General features: G+C 41.5%; 1 protein-coding gene across 1 annotated transcript in view; it reads left to right on the forward strand.

Moving 5' to 3' along the window:
- DERA (deoxyribose-phosphate aldolase) overlaps nt 1–11,158 on the forward strand; it is a 58,255-nt gene extending 47,097 nt beyond the window's left edge. The window contains exons 7-9 of the mRNA XM_075051317.1: nt 2,903–3,015; nt 6,704–6,853; nt 8,631–11,158. Of these exons, the coding sequence (XP_074907418.1) occupies nt 2,903–3,015; nt 6,704–6,853; nt 8,631–8,687 (320 nt within the window). The 3' untranslated portion in view covers nt 8,688–11,158. The remainder of the gene's footprint in view (nt 1–2,902; nt 3,016–6,703; nt 6,854–8,630) is intronic.
- The last annotated feature ends 6,539 nt before the right edge of the window (nt 11,159–17,697 follow it).

The following is a 17,697-nucleotide window of genomic DNA, read 5'->3' on the forward strand; positions in this document are numbered from 1 at the left end:
GATTTAATGTTTCATTGAATCATGTAACCTACTCTAAGGAAGGGGAAAGCCATCCAGCATGTATTTTAACATTAGCCTAGGAAGATGAGAAGATGGGTGATAAAACTCAGTTTCTAAATAATCACCTAAATTTCCAGATTAAACTCCTGCTGAACTTCATTCCTTAGGCTTGTTTTTGAAAACTTGAATAAGAAATAGACTTGGTGAAACTCCCTTATTATTACAAGGTTGGCATAAAGCCTACTTAATGAGGTGCTTTTTATGGCAGTCGTTGATTTTTAAATCCCCCTTTTCATTCTTGAAATCTAAACGTTAATAGCACCTTCCATTGTGGCCCTCTCTGCTAGTGTGCATCTTCTGTCTTCTGCGAGAGGCTGCATGCAATCCTGCTAGCAAGCTCTTGTGTCATAAATAGAATTTGTTCAGGAAATAAAAATGTATTGTTTTCATTGTTAGAGGATGCTACTAAATTGGCTGTATGTTTGTCTAATAATCACATCTAAAGCTGATTATTCTGGTAATAGCCTTAAGATATTATTTAAAAATAAATATATAAATGCACTACTTTTGTACTAATACTAGTTTTTAATCTCTTCTTGTTTCTATGAAGTCTGAATGAGATTTTCAAAATTGAATAATAATTTGATCCGTTAATCTTTTGAAGCTAGTAATTTTATTTTCCTCTCTTTGCAGTCTCTGAGGCTCGCAAATGAATAGAGCTTCATTACTGGAGTCTGCATTTAATAACCATTATCCATTATCTTGTAATTAAGACTCCCTGTAACGAATCATGAGGACAATGCAAAAATACATAGTACATTTCTTTAATGAACTGGAAAATGTTCATCTTGTTCTATTTAGTAATGAGTTGCTGAATAGTCGTTAAATCCACTGGAGAATAGAGCTAGATGGATTTTGAAGACTATCTTGAGTTTGTGGTTAATCTATTAGAATTAAAATTTCATCTTCTATTTTTATCAACAGCTGATTAGAAGTCATTCTGTTTGACCAAATTGATTAGAAGACCATATACAAGGGCAGCTGTTGTTTAATGAAAGTTTTTAATGAAACTGTACCATAGAGACTTGTAATTATAAGACTTATAAAAGCTTTGACTTACCTTATACTAGAAAAAATGAAAAGTATTGCACTGAAGGACTTTAAGTGTTACATTTCGAAAGGGAAATTAAAAATATAATTTAGCGATGTTGAAGTTTCACTTCCACTGTTACTTGTTTTAATGTGACTATCAGATGTCCGTAGTGTCTCTCTGGAAGGGAGTAGTTCTGAAATATGTAACTCAATTGTCTCCCCTATGTGCTCCATTCTTTGCAAAGCTCAATCAACTATTAATTGCCTCTTTTGCACATTGCACTTTCTCTGGAGTTACAACTTTTTTTGCAAATAACTGTTTCTCTTTAGAACAGGAATTGTCATAGCACGGTGCAATTTAACCACCAGTGAGCTGAGTTAGTGCCTGGACAGGAAGCCTACAGAGGAAACCGTGATCTTACAAGACACAATGTTAGTGGTACCTTTCGGTTATGTTTAAATCACAGGACACAGAAACATGCCTGGCTTTGTCTTAACTTCCCATCAGGCTGAGACCTACCTGTGTGCCAGTCAGCTGTGTCATCAGGAAGAGAGGTCGCTGCAGCGTGCCACAGCACACCATCAAAATGTAGTCTAGGCAGCTCTAGCTTAAGCCAGTAGTGAAACTTTCCTTGCTTACTCTAGGAGATGTTGTAGAGGCATCATCATTCAAATGAGAGACAAAATGGACCCTAAGCCAAATTTGAAGTGGAAGCAGATGCAGTTCCAATTGACTGAAGTGGATGATGCACTACTACATGATATTTGAATTATCCCTCTTCTTCTCCCGATTACTTTTGATAATTAATGATCCCACTGTACACCTTTTCTAAGAAGTAGGTTTCCAGGGATGAAGTGCGCCCTAATGCAATTAAAGAAGTTTTGTCATTGTATTGTGTCAGCGCAGGATCATACACTGCAAGGCAAATTTTTTGGTTAGTTTCTTAGTTTTTTGTTATATTGTGCTGCAGGATTCATTTTAAGGCAACCCAGAGCAGCAAGAATGCAGAAGAACACTATACAAGTATTCAGGACAGGCAGTGGAGAATATTGTTCACAAGTGAGAAACCAGAAAAAAAATAAGCCAAAGCTAACTCTCCTTCTTTAAATAACACAGGTGTTTTGGCCTTGTTACTGCATTATATCAGACCACGGATTTAAGTAGAGTAATTTGCAGTGTTTCAACTGCAAAATGCATAAGAAGGGAGTTTTTCCCCCTGTTTACAGTATTACACAGCTGTTTCGTAAATACACGTGGGATTTCTTTCCTTTCACTTTAAACAGCTGCGGGAGATATGATACTAGACTGTCATATGTGAGACTAAATAGATGCAAAGTTAAATTAAAAGAAATGATGAAAATTGTTTCTATTCAGAAAGATCCTTGTGGAAATATCAAAATGTTGATTTAGAAGCAAAATTTATTCAGAGGACATAATTTCCATTATTGTGGTTAGGCAGACACATTCCTATTTATGTATATATACTCATATATTGAGTGTCTGTACAGGAGCATATATTATATTGGACTGTCCTGAAGATATTGTTGGTCTGATAGCTAGAGCAAAGAATTAAGAGCTGGGATGTTCATTTAGCTGCTGGGATGTCTGACTTGCTCTGAAACTGGATGGATATCATCTTCCTGCTCTAGCCTCGACCAGAGCAAGGTTAGCACTGACACCATGGGTGCATGTAAAGGAATGCTTCATAATTGCAGTGAAGCATGAGGACATCTTTGGAGAGTGTGAACTGTGTATGTGCAGAGTGGCTCTTGTTCTAAAACTACCATAAAGCTTTTTACTTCCTTTCAGGTTCTGATTTTATAAAGACGTCTACAGGAAAGGAGGTGGAAAACGCAACCTTTCCAGTCGGAATAGTCATGATGCGAGCCATTAGAGAATTCTACTGGCAAACTGGCAACAAGGTAATTCTCACTACCTTTATAAAAATTAACCAAACAGGCTCACTCAGGAAGACATAAAACTGTAATAGTTTCAAAACACAGAACATATAAATCCACATACATTAGCTTCCGTCACTATATGAGCAATAGGTAATGGGACTTCTGTCTTGTATTCCTCATTTGATTTGCTAATATTTAGAAAAAAAAGGCGGCACTTTTGGCTTTCCTCCCTTGAGTAACTCTTACTTCATTCCCTAAATGCTCATGCAATCTTGATGCATCCCCTGATGCACTTGGGTTTGAGTTTTGTTTCACCATTTAAGGTATTTAAATGGTCATCTCCATTAATAACAGGGCAAATCTCAAGCTGACAGTGACCGGCATACTCCCATAAACCTCAGTGGAGCTATACAGATTTATAGCCCTCAAGAGTCTGTCCAGTGTACACAACTGTGTTTTCTGACTTTGTTCTGCCAGCCCAAGGGATAAATTCTGCTCTTTCCTCCCTTGCCAGAGGGCCTTTCCAAGGGGACAAGAAGGCAGATCCAGTTGGATCCTGTTGTCTGGGGTGGAGGGAGGGAGGGACAGGGGCCAGAAGAACATTATGTTCTGGTACACAACATTTATCCGTCAGGTCACTGCCAAGTGAGGTCAGTGGAGACGAGGAGCAGGGGGGAGCGTGTGGCATATGCAGTGATGAACTATCTGTGCATCCATCCTTGCGCTGAAGCAGTGAGAAAGGAGGAGTTTATCCAGGAAGGGTTAAGCCACCTCTCACCTCCTTTATCCACAGGCAAGTGGGGGCTGCCAGTTAGATCTGATGCTGGCGTTCAGCAGTGGGCTTTGTCCTCACTTGCAGCCTCAGGGAAGGAAACCATATCTCTAGCTAAGACCCTCTCCCCATTTCTGGGTCACCCTTCTGTCCTCTCCAGCTCACCCTTCTGTCCCTTCTGCAGGTGGCCTTTCAAGGTATGATGTTAGGACATGGGATGAGCAGTGGAATAGGGGCTGAGATGGCTTCAGGGGCTGTTGGAGCTTGAGGAACATGTGACAGCAGGTTAGACGTGTGTCCATCTGCTCTCTGTAGTCATCTAGATGAGGCCAGCGTGGATCCCTGGGCTGTCCTCACTCCTCCCTTCCCCACGCTGCATCTCTGCCATGCGACAACTCTGACAGCCTTGCTTCTGTGGGAGCGTTGTCACTGCTGCCAACCGGAGGCAGATCCCTGGGGCTGGCTGACACACCTTGGCACCCGTGCGGCTTGCAGGAGCTGTGTGCCAGGTTGGGCTCTGCTGCATTAACAGAGCTTTGTACCTATAATTGGATATAAATGTTGAATCCACCTTTTGCTTTAAAAGGATGCATTCATGGTATAAAATGTGTTATTAAGAATGAGTGCTTATGTCTGTGTGCCTGTGTGTGTCAGTGAATTAGATGTAAACTGACTTTATGTGTTTTTATTAACTGAAGACAATATTATCAATGACAAGATATTTCTAAATGGTTTCTTTAACAAACTAATTTTGCTGCTGTAGGGATGCTTTCTAGCATGGAGTTGGCTGGGAAAAACAGGTTAATACAGAAATTAAACTTCTTCGAGGAAAGGAACAAGTTGCAGAGTAACATTTATTGAATGATAAGCTGTGGTGGTGATATGAAAAGTGTGCAATATAATGGGAAATAATCTTTTCCTGTCATTATTGAAGGACATACATAAATTGGTTTTTCTGTTGGGAAAACCTCCAATCCAGAAAAACTTATTACTTTTAATAATATAAGGTGAAGAGAAAATTCTTGAGGAGATGAACTTATTAAGCAAAATAATGAAATGCTGTGAAACAGCAGGAAAGTGGTAGCTGGACTTTGTACTGCTCTTGAATTAAATTCCACCCCTAGCCCCCCTTCCTTTTTGCGTTTTTATGGCAGTCAGATGTGCCGTTTGGAAAGCTGGTAAAGGGAGGAGAGGACAGGCTTGTCTTTGTCAGCTTTTTTGCAAAGAAAAGAGCTTTCAGAATTTGCTAAAAGGGGAAGGAATTCCACATGGTGTTTTTAATTCTTATATTAACTCTATTTTACTTGTTTTTGCCACAGATTATCTCAAAGAGCTGTGATAGTTCTAGGAAGAAATCTAAATTTGAATTTCATTAGAATTTCTCTTCCTGAGGGAAAAGACATTCCCACAATTTTAATTTATTGTCTAAAAGATGTTTTTCTAGTTGCTGTGGTTTAAATTCCTTTTGGAAATCTAATATTAACAGATGTATGCATACACTCACGCATCCATCCACCCATCCATCCACAAAAACACAGTTTTCATGTTTTGGATTTGTAAAGCTTTTACTGTTATTGTTCTTTATAATCTTATTCGAAATATGCTGTTATCACAGTGCTTCAGTGTAAGAGAAGGATTTATTCTGTGTTTGTCCTGAAATCACTATAAAAAAAAATTACCAAACACATTTAAAAACAGATACTTTTTGATTCCAGTATTACATCCATAAGGTACAAAGAAATCCTCAATGCAGTGAGGTTGCAGGAACATATATACAGAAATCAAGACAATAATTCTTGCAGAAGAAGGCTGATGGGAAGGAGTACCCAAGGTAAAGGTTTATGGCAGAGGGAAATGTAGACAGAATCACTGTGTGTTACTGTACAGATTGTTCAGATTTAATTTTTTTTTTTTTTAATGTGGAAACACTTTTTCCTAATTCACCTTGTTTTTCAAGAGTTTAGTAAGCTGCTGCAGGCCAATATTTTGGCTAATGCATGTGACAAAATTTTTGACGAGGGATTTGATAGCTGCATGTCACAAGCTCTGTCTCAGAATGAGATGCGTTTAAATGGGATGTAACCAAAAGACTGGCATTAGGGGTGCTTGCCAAGTCACCTCAGTGGTGGCTCTGCACAGCAGGTTGATCATGGGATTCAAGACATGCTTTACCTCAAAGATAGGTTTTTCTTGGCATGTGTGCCTCTACCTACATGGCAGTTCACCTGACCAAATATAACATATCTCACATCAAGTGACCGAAAACATATCCAGCATGTGTTGGGAGAGAAGTTTTGCAGTTCCTGTGAAGCACAAAACTTTCAATTTTTGGTAAAGACAGACCTAATTTAATTCCCATTTGGGAAATTTTAGTGAAAATTAAACCTCTGATAGGTTTGAATGTACAGCCCAATCATGTGTAACTGTGGTGTACAGGCTTTTTATGAAGTACAGCCATCTCTCACTGCTCTCCATATGAGCCAGCTGCCTCATGTGCTTTATTTCAGCATCTTTAGTGTTATGTTATTGCATGTGTATTTGTTGTTACACATTAGGAATTAGATTGTGACGTGGGCAGTAGGTGATACACACATATCCCAGGTCCTGCCTAAATCCCTTGGGCTAATATGTGCTATGGGCAAAGTGCTCCCATTAGACCTGCAACCCAGCTCCTGAGAAAGTGCACTGGGGTCAAAAGTATTACTCCCTCAGTTGCTGTCCCTCGGGATGAAAATGTTATCTTTCGCAGTGATGACTGAGGCTTGATAGCTCTCAGCACTAGTCCAGAGCTTTACTGTTTGCAGTCAGATACTTGCCGAGTGGAGTTGTTACATACACCACAGGCATTTTGAGACTGCTGGTGTACAAATGCTGTTTGCTCTTCTAGGGTTGCTGATGAATGAAAATGTGTATTGCACTTCTTTTTTCTATATAAAGGTTGGATTTAAACCTGCTGGGGGCATTCGGACGGCAAAGGAAGCTATTACTTGGCTTATGCTGGTGAAGGAGGAACTGGGAGTGGAATGGCTAACACCAGAGCTCTTTCGCCTGGGTGCCAGTAGTTTGCTGGAAGACATTGAGAAACAGGTTAGTTGTTAATGGTTTTCAGCTTGGTGGAGAGAAAAAGTAATCTTCCTAAATGTGCTGGCTTACTGTTTTTGCAGAATATGCTTTTTGGTGCTCTTTAAAAGATAATAGAACATACATCTAATCCATTATTAATGTCAGGTTCACTTCCAGCCCAGTATTTCTTTAAATTTGGCCTGTCATTACAGACGTCTGGGACACTGATATTCCAGCAGCTGGCAATTGCCTGGCCAGGTTTGCAATGCAGTAAGCAAAGAGGCTCAGTTTGTACATATACGGATGGAGTCTTTTGCAAATGCATGGTAGTGCACTCCCCTGAACTCCTAGATGTTGCCAGTTCAGCTGGCCCTCAAAATACCTCACAGACCCTTTGTGTCACTGTGCTGCAACTGTTCACAATATATTTCCATGCTGCGGAGAAAGTCACGTCTCATCCTACATATGGTACTGCTGATAGAGAAGTTTTTACATATTGATTATTTCCTGGGGAAGAAAAGCAATTGCCTCCTACAAAGCCTCATTTTTCTAATTGGTTTTATTTTTGTGCAGGCTGGTTGCTGTGTTTCCTGGCAGACAAATAGTGTATGAGGTGCAGTGGCAATGTGTAGTTCCTGGTGGGAAGAAGGATTCTGACCTATCTACCCATGACCTACCTCACTGGCACAGGATATCAGCCCCAAAGGATACAGCATAGTTGAGCACAGTGTAGTGTCATAGGAACTACTAAACCATTGGGGCTGCTGAACTTCACTCCCATGTTCATTAAACTCAGGAGATGAGGTGATATTAGCTTTAACCGAGAAAAAAGTTTGAGAGTCCTTGTGCTGTTGCTGCTGGTGGGAGAACATGAGATGTAGGGGATTTGGGGGAGGAAAAAAGCATTGGTCTGTTCCCTTTCCCCACCTTCCCTAGCAACTGAAATGCTGACATGTCTTAAGAAATATAGAACAGCTGAGAGATGTCAGGTGAATATTCGTGACTGTTGAAAACCCCTGGCTCACTCCTGCAATGAGAATAATATTGGCTTGCTTCATTGCCAGCCTGCCTCTGCCTCACTCTTGACCTAAAATCATGTCCCTGTTTATGACAAAGCAGCATGAGCTTTCTTGTTGCCACTGCCATTGCTGCTGAGTCTTACAACACAGCCAGTGATTGTGTTGCACAATTTGTTCTGATTTCTTAAGGGTGGCATCCTTTTATCTGCCAGGGATTGCACAAATGCCCCAGTCATGACCAAAGCTCTGCTATACTGTCCCATCTAAAAACATGTAAGATAAAATGTCCCAATCATTATATTCGATAAAACAAACAGGTATTTAAAAAAAGCCAAACAAACATAGAAAATGGGGAGAACACTCCCCCACCCCCAAGACAGTACAGTTAAAAGAATAGTTTGAAATGAGCCTTATAAAAGCATAAGCAATTTTGGATACTTTGAATATCACAAAATAATACTGAAATTGTCAAAACTAGATTACAGTGAGAGTAAATCATTGTCTTCTACCTAGCTGTTTTTGAAAGCTTAGTTGAAAGCAACAAGAGTCTTTGCTTTTTTCTTTTTTTCCAAGCAAAGCAGCAAGACCCCTTAGTTCAGATCCTATAAACAAATATACAAAGGTATATTACATCATATTTTATGTGCGCGTGCGCGCGCACACACACACACAAACAAATATCTATCATCTTCATCTGGCATGCCTTTAATTTGTTACTTCCTTGACACTTTGAGATTTATATTCATATATAATTCCATCATAAATTTTCTTTTTTCTTGCAGATTTTCTATCATGTGACTGGCTCTTATGCACTTCAGCATGACCTGGCAATGGCTTAGACACAAAATCAACTCAGGATTACTTTTACAAAAGAGATCTTTAAGCCAACAGCATTCAGAAGTCTTTTGACAACCAAGTGCATATGGTAGAATTAAAGGCCTAATTCTCCCTTCTTCCCTTCTTCGTATTTTATAGTATTTAAAAATGTGCTCAAGTCTGCTGGTTGTACTTGATCCAAAAGCAGAAAAAATGGTAATTCTGAAATAGTTAAATAGTTAATTCTTACAGATTTGCAAAGTTAATCTTGCAAAGTCTTCCTCAGACCAGCCTGAAAAGCTTATTAATGGCAACACTGAAATACTATGAAAAAGATTTAGGTGGCCTGGTAACACTTTGCAGTCGCAGAATATGAAATATCTATGGAATGTTTCAGATTGCTAATTAAGAGCTACAGATCTTGGAATAGCTTTCCATTCACCTCAGACAAAATCCTCTGCCACAGATGTGTTGCACTGCTAATTGTTATGTTGATTCAGTTTCAAGCATTGTAACCTGAGAAAATGAAACCTGGCTATTACTTTCTTTTATAAAATGTCTCTGTAGCAAAAAACCCTTTTTTTTTTATTTTTTTATTTTTTCCCCCAAACTTGGGCACAGACATCCATATTTAGACCCTTGAATAAAGGTGGCTTGATTTCTAGAACAGCTGAGTATCCACAGTTTCTCCTGAAGTTAATGGGAGCTCTGGGTGATCAGAACAACTGAAAATCAAGCAGCCTCTATATAGGTGCCTAACTATGCATTCAGGGGCCTATTTTTAGGCATTTTACTCTTAAAATTTTAGTCTAACTTGCTTAGAAGCTCCCATTCCTGTCTCCTGTCATTTTAAAACACATTCATGCAAATCTTTCCATTTCAGTGTAGGGGGGTTTGATTGTCAGTTTGGAGGTGTCACTGCTATGCTGGCTGAACTTCAACTTTGCCATTCTAAAAGCAATTCTTTAATTTAAAAGGTGATTTGAAATGTGTCCTATATGGGGTTTACAGCTTTAATGTAAAAAGTACTTTTCTCAGAGCACATTAAGAATAATACCAAAATCATCAACACCTTTTGAATATCAGACTGTAGCTAGTAGATTCATTACTTCAGAACTGCATTCTGCTCACTAACCAGAGTTGTACTAAAAACTTAATTATCTTATCATCATGACTTGTCTCACTGACTTAAGTAGGTCTCATCAGGGAAGTAAGAGGAGGAGGATTTTGCTGTAAATCAAACTACAAGGTACATTTATTACAAAAAGATCTGTGCTTCATAAAGATAATAACTCAGTTATTTATCTGGTTATACCACCTGAATCACTAGTGCTCTACAAAACACCTTGGACAGATAGGAAAGCTGAATAGGGGAAAAAAAACAAACCCCAGAGAAACAACATATACAGAAAGCAAAATCCTATATGTAGTGCTCAGTACTAAAAATAGGCCTTAGTTTCCCAGGAAGTAGTTCATCCACGGCTCTCAGCCTTTTTCTGGTTTAGGTCTCAACACAGAAAATGAGGCTGAGCTGTGACTTTATTTTCATACGTTTGTTTACCTGGAAAGTGGCCTTTTTTGCACAGGTTTTCCTTCTGATTTCACTGCCAGTTTCTTGAAGAAAAAATCCAGTGCCTGTTTGGATATTTAGACAAAACTTCTGCTGCTGAGCTTTCAGAAATACAGAGCCTGTTATATGAAGTCAGCTCCCACCAGGTGCTTGCCAGGTTGACCCTCTGCCATGCCCTCCCAGCAACTGCACACTGGATTTTGCTGCTGTTTAGCCATATACATGTTAGAGTGTATTTCAATACTTTCATAATAGAAAGATTCACCTCGCTTGCAAAGTAAACTTTTTTGTTGTTGGTTGTCTTTTGGACATTTAGGTCGAAGATACAATCTATTTTTTGGAGATGCTTTAGTTTTTAGGTGAAGGACTCTCCTTAAAATTAATGAAGGTCCAACTTTACCACCTAACTATTTAATGTGAGTACCTCTGAGAACTACCTCACTGTTTCCACAGGAGCTACGTGTCGATTAATGAACTTGCTAGGAGGAATTGTGTATTTCTGTTGATGGTCTCCCTTAGTTTTGATGTGCACATGGACTGCTGCTGGTTACTTTGCTTCAGAGGGAACAGGCTCCATTTGCAGAGGGAGAGGTTTGGCTTCCTGAAAGGTTGAAGATAGCCACTTCCCTTTTCCATGAACGTTACGAACACACCAATGTGAAATACTGTGCAACTCCAAGCCAACCAGTGTTTTGGGAGAAGCTGGACGGGGAAGTAGTTTAAACATTTTTCTGTTGAAACCTGTAATTTTAGGGGGAAAAAAAGAAGAAACGTAAAAGTAACAGAATCTGCAAACACGTTCAAATAAAGGTGATTCTGGTTTTGGGGTGGGGGTTGTTTTTTGAGGAACAAGCAGAAGGCTCAGTGTTACAGAGTGACTGGTTGTTAACTTCTCTGTGACTCAAGTGAGTTGTATTCATGTTATCTGTGGTTGTGGACCCCCAACGTGACCCAGAGCCTCGTCTCTCAATCCTCCTACAGAAGCTGCTGGTACCAGCCAAGTATTGGTCTGTTGACAGCCCTAGGCAATGCGAGGGGGTGACCCTGGGCCGGGGGTCCCATCAGGAGCAGCAGGGGACCGGGCTGGAGACCTACGACAAAGCACATCCAAGGGGCCCATCCAGGAGACAGCTACCAACAGCGCAGGTCCGACGTCCCTCCTGGAGACGGAGGCAGGGCTGGAGACCGGCACTCCTGCAACATAGCTCAGGCAGGTGCTGAGGGCCATAGGCTGAGCTGAAGTGGAGCTCCTGGGCCCCTGCTGTGGCTGGAGGGAGGCTGGGCAGGGCCAGAAGCATCACTGGGGTTCTTCCAGTACTGAGCCCGTGAGAGAGCCAGACACGGGGGAGCCAGGGACTGACATGCGGTTTGAGCTCCGGTCGGAGGCTGGTGTGGCAGGACCTACGCCCCCACCCACAGGGAACTGGAAGCACTCACAGTAATGCCCTTCGCCCTGACCGGCACTTCCACTGCCCTCTCTTCCATCTTTCTCATCACTGATGGCTGTTTGCTGCTATTTAGTTCCTGTGGTCAGGGGGCAGTCGAGATTTATCGAGGCTGCTGCAGCTGGTCGTCACTCCTGCAGACAGCACGTGGAAGGCAATGGGGACCTGAACTCAGGCAGGAACCAGGGAGGGGGTGTTGCTCCGTCGCTGCATAGACTTTGGGAAAAGTTCAGATTTAGCGCTGTGCTTCAGGCCATTAGAAAAGGAACAGGCAATTATGCACTCCCATCTAAATATATTTCAGAGTATAACATATGTTTTGTGCAAGTCAGTCTTGTATACCAATTTATTATTTTTATAACACTTATTCATTTAGGATTTTAAATAGCTTCATTTTGTAGACCACATTACTTTGCAAAGAAGATAATAAATTCAAGAAGAAAGTCAAGTAGAAACTGCAAATCTAGAAGATTCTGCATCAGCTTATTTACAAGAAGAGGGAATTGGGAGAGAGGGTAAGCTTTTTTCCTGGTTTGTAGGAAACAAAGATATTAAATAGTAATTATATGTGAAGTGTACATATCAGCTGGGGCAAGTAATACTTTGATATCTTTATTTCATCAGTGGTATAAGTTCATTCTTTCATTTCCTTTGTGAAGCAGGGAACATACATTATATACCATAGCACATGCTACTGAGACAGAAAAAAGTGATCTACTTTTAATTTTATTTCGCTCAGTTGGAACTTTGGCTCCTTGCTTCCCCTGGGGGGAAAAAAAGACAAAACAACAACAGCAAGTTTTATCCAAATCTTGGTGAGCTTTTGCTGAAATTACCAGTGCTGACATCTGCATGATATGTATAATGTGCAGTAGAAGTAGAAGGAGGGAACTGCTTTTAATTAGATGTAACCTGCCCAGGAGAGAAAGACAGAGAATTGTCCATCTGGTCAGTCCTTATTTAATAGGGCAACCAAGGATAAGAGTATTCTTAATATGCAAAGACACCATAGATAAAAATTACTGATTGACCACTATTATTAAAATCCCAGAAAGCTGGAGGTGTGCTAAATTAAGAGGTGGTAAGATTTAGAAAGAAAGAAGCATCAAGAAAGGTTGCAGTCCTTGCACTCCCTAAAAGCAAGAGTAAGCAAGTGATGCGTGACTGTCAGGTCCCAACCAGCTATATTGTAGGGACCTCTCCTCTGTTCTAGACAATTTACAGATCCTTCCCCTTCTGTGAGGACGTACAGTAACCATTTACCAAGAGAACGCGTAACAAAGTTGTTTTAATAGCCATTAATGAAACTTAACATTGATGCAATGAAGGAGTGCCAACAAGACGCTCTAGCCATTCCTAATGAGTCCAGTGATTTTAAGTGGCTCTGTTTTGAGCACTGGGGACATCTTGTGGATTGCTAATTCCTGGGAATTGCAGAAAATTTGTCTTCTGGAAGCAAAGCTTTCTTGAGGCATAACCATTTCAGATCTCTGAGATCGCAGAGAGTGTTTGAAAATACTGAATTGTAAAAGCATCAGTTTAGAATTGGTTCCTTAGCTGAGATGAAAACAAATAATTTTTTAAAGAATGTTAACAAACTGAGGAAGCCATACTGGAATTGACTACACTTGTTTTTTCAAGTCTGGCTTTCTCTATGGGAGGAGTAGAGGAAAGATCTTTGCAGGCTCAGCTGGTGGAGATTAGCATCATCTCTATACAGCACAGCGTAATATAAAACCAAACCCCCAAATGGATGATGGTTTGTACAAAAAAATAAGGGAAAGCTTTATAAGCTGATTTTTCAAGATCATTAATAGCACAAGCTCTGCTTTTATACAAAGACTTACATGAGCTCTGACCTATTTACTAGTTGTAACAAACAAGCGAACCAGCCAGCAAGTTCACGTCCTACATCTGGGCCGAGGCCAGTGACAAGGCTGCTTTGGTAATCCCACGGGTTAGGGTCCCCGCCACTGTCGCAACCTGGAGAGCACGTGGGCTGATGGAGGAGCCTGCCAAGGCTTGCCATCGGCTTGCCATCGTGCCTGCCGGCTGCACAAACCAGCGCCTGCTCTTACTGCCTGAGAGCTTGCCCTGGGGGTGGAAGGTGCTAAAACCGTCTGTAGTGATTACTGGTCCATTGAGAACTTTTTTTTCCACCCTAATGTGCAGACCTGAGCAACCAGCTTCTGAGGAGAAGCTGGAGAATGCGTATTCTCCATGATTTAATTTAATTACATGTAAGTTGATTAAGGATGTTATCTTCATTTCCAGGGGAAATGAAACATTCAGCCGGCATCATGTCAGAAGTCTGGCTGAAGGCTGGCACGTCTCAGCATTGGCTGCTTTCTGCTGCCTCCAGCAGACTCTTGGGCTTTCTTCAAAGTACAGGCACCGGCTGACCTAGAGCGTGATTTCTTGCTCTAACTTATTTAAAGGCATGAATTGAACCAGAGCAAAGAATGACTATCCGGGCTCTGAACAAGGAGTGCTTTGTGTTCTAGTTAGCACAAATCTGTCCAATTCCAAAAAAACCCGTGAATGCCATCACCCCATCTGATAGCGACTGTAACGAGGCCTCTGGGAGGGCAGTGACGGGAAGCTGTAGATAAAGGAAAAAGACAGGGGTAAAAAGAGAAGTTGTGAGTAGTAAGAGAGATCATCGCCACCGCTGTTATTGCTTCACAGAAGTGTAATCTTTTGTGATCTCTTTGGAACAGGAGGTAAATAATAAAACACAAGGCAGGGAAAAAATTAAAATACATGTAGTGTGTGAGTGCATGTTAAAGCAGATGTCAGATTAAAAGTAACTGAAAAGGAAATTCTACTGTAGGGGAAAAACTGCTTCAACATGTTATATTCCACCTTCTTTTGGCTGAAAGTGAAAGAGCTGTAAAGGAAAAAGGAAACTTTTGTTGTTTCCCTCTGAACGTTAAGAGATGCCTAATGCAAGTGCAGGGGGGATGCTCTGTGGCACGTGGTGCTGGAGCAATTCTCAGGGTGAAGCCCAGAAGCAGCAAGGATGTTAAACAGATGCACTGTGTGTGCCCTGAGCCCTGGGACTTGGAGCTTTAAACCTGCAGTGCTGCATATCCAGGTGGTTTCATCCTCTCCATCCTGCCTCCCTTAGTCCCTTCAGGGTTGACGAGTCCTCTAATGTTGTAAAAAAATAAACCCTGCAATCTGGTAGGATCACATCATCCAGTAATGCCCCTCTAACTATAGATCTAGGCACCAGGGACTTCATTCTAGTTTCTTCAGCACTTTTAAACGGGCTATTTCAGTGTCTGATGACAGCAGAGTGAGGAACATCTACACAAACACATATTTTTCCCCACATGGAAGCCAAACCACACCCATCCTTGGGGATGGCAAGTACTCACAAAAATACCGGTGCCACTCTGTAAAACAGTGTCATCCCAGGCCTCTTCTGCTAAACATGCTTCAGAATGGCTCCTAAAAATTCATGGTCTGAAAAGTGACCTGCCCTGCACCTCTTTAAAGCTCAAGGAGCTTTAAATAAACACCTTGAAGATGTGCTGAGGCTGGACTGGGAACCACTACATTTCTTGGAGAGCCAGCATGGGTCATTTGGCTTGTTCAGATTAGCTAAGGAAATGAGAATAATCTTTATATGGTTTCTTCCTTTATTCCTGAGTGTGGGATGCAGGTCTTAAAAAAAAAAAAGCACAGCTCTGTGACTAATGCCTCAGCTTACAGGAAGAGTCAGAAATGACAGATATCTTTGGCTACCGTTACAGTGTGAATGTCCAATGGACTCAAACAACTCAATGCAATCCAGAGCAGGTATAGTCCTACAGTGTTTGAGAAAAATGTCTTTACTTTTCCCTACCATTACCTTGAGCGAATTCTCACAACTCCTATTTCTTTAAGACACTTAAACTAAGGAGGAGGCAGCTGAGATATAGAAGTAAAAGGCATCCTAAAAGGTATCCCCAGCAGACTGAAGTCAAAGCTGTTTTACAATTTCTGAAACTTTTCTTAAGCTCATCCTGAAAATGCCAGGTAAGGTCCCAGTGCAGAGTCCTTCCAACAAAAATCGCTGATGAGCAGGAGCGTCTTGGCGTTATGCTGGCTTAGGATCTGTCGGAGAGGACGGAGCAGAAGTAACCCGAAGCAACTCCACACAGCCAGTCAGGGTGAAACGGGTACGTTAGCAGCACGGGAGAGTACACTACTTGTTCAACGTATTGTGTTAGACTGCAGTCAAATAAGATGGTATTGGCAACATGTCACATTTTCAGAGAGGATCGCTAGGTATGAATGGCCACTCACGGGACACACACTGCCTCTGCCCACGGGCTGTCTCTCAGAGACACAGCAGAGAAAGAAGCAGGGGCGTCCCCAGTAGCAATGAGTTCCCCAGCGAAGGTGGGGAGGCTGAGCTCTCCAGGAGGTTTCACCTGCCCTCTTCTTACTGATCTAATTTCATTCACCCCCCACCCCTGCTTCTCACTACAAAGAAAACTCATGACCTTCTGCTCTGAATAAACAAATAAATGCATAAATAAAAATCACTTCAACTGCAGGAAAATATCTGTCTGCTCTTAATTGAGTATGTGTTTTCAGAGCTGCCTCCTTCAGGGGAAATTTCTTTGTTAAGCGTTAATTCCATTTCATTTTGCTGAATGTGTCTGCCATTTCTCCATTAGAGGGCTGCAGAGCAGTGTGTTACAGTGTTTTAGAAACGGATTTAAACCTGTATATGCACTTTGGGCCTAATTTCCTGCTGTATAGCTCTCCTGAACTCAATGGGGTGTAAAACTGGTGCAACACACGGAGACAAAAAAAAAAAACGTGCAGTGTCTCAGAATACATCAGTGCTTTGGGTTTTGCTGATGAGACTAAGAAATGTCGAGATGCTAAGACAGATTTTTAAATACACGTGTGACAGGTGAGGCAGATGAGTGAGTTAATTGCCGCTTGTGTGTTTGAACACAGCGTAATTGGTCAATAAGGTGTTTCCAGAGAAGAGTAGTGAAGTGCATGAGCAAAGCACAAGTAGAGCTTTAAATCCTTCCTTAGAAACTACGCTTATTCTAGGCAGAAGTTAGAATCTCTAACACTTATAAGAGTCATAAACGTTATATTCTCCATTATGCTCCAATTGTGGCGTTGGCGAGCTAATTGCTTGGACTGAAATTTTCTAGGTAGATGTCTTCCTCGGCTGAACTTCCTTCTAAAATGAGTCAGAAAATAAAGCTGAACAAAAATACGGAGTGGGCTGGGGGTTTTCAGCCCACACCTAGAAACTTTGGCAATTGAGCTCTCTGAAGTTCCCACATTTCAGAGCAGAGGGAGGAGAATGGGCCCGATCCTCGGCACCTGCCTTTCGTGGCGTTAGCACGGCGCATGGTGCCAGCAGGAGATGTGTAATTCCACCGGCAGGCAAAAGCTGGGCTAGATGGAGAGAAAGACACTGGCACCTGTTAGAGAAAGAAAGGAAATGGGGAGTGCTGGTGTGAGCAGGGAAAGTGGGAGGAAAGGCATAGGGAGGAGATGCCTCGGAAGACCAGAAGCAAGAACTGGCAGCTGCACAGCAGGAGTGAGATCCTCTGGGCAGGAAGAGTGGGAGTGAACCTGCCAGAAACACGGCACCTCATCGGGGGAGGACGAATACTGAGACCAAAAGAAAATCTCCCCTGCATGAATTTAATTTTGGGAATGGCTGCGAGAGAGGCAGACGGATGGACCAAGGAACAGCATTGTCACTGACAGTGGCATTTACAAGGGTTGAGATATGGTGGCGTGGGCAACCTTGGTACTTAGTGGTTTGTAACTTTGGAATGCTTCTCCCTCCAGACCTCAGTTTTTATTCCTTGTTTCTTGTTGTGCATATTGTAAATTTAATTCACCTGAGCAATTAACTCATTGAGGCAGGGATTGATTTTTTTTGTTCTGTTTTCACACAGCACTTGCTGCGAGGTGGTGTGGTTCCTGGCTAGTGCCCTTACATGGCACTAACGCAAACAGGCAATAGCATGTTGATGGAGGTAA

The sequence above is a fragment of the Buteo buteo genome, chromosome 19 (genome assembly GCF_964188355.1).
Source record: "Buteo buteo chromosome 19, bButBut1.hap1.1, whole genome shotgun sequence".
NCBI classification, from domain to species: Eukaryota; Metazoa; Chordata; class Aves; order Accipitriformes; family Accipitridae; genus Buteo; species Buteo buteo.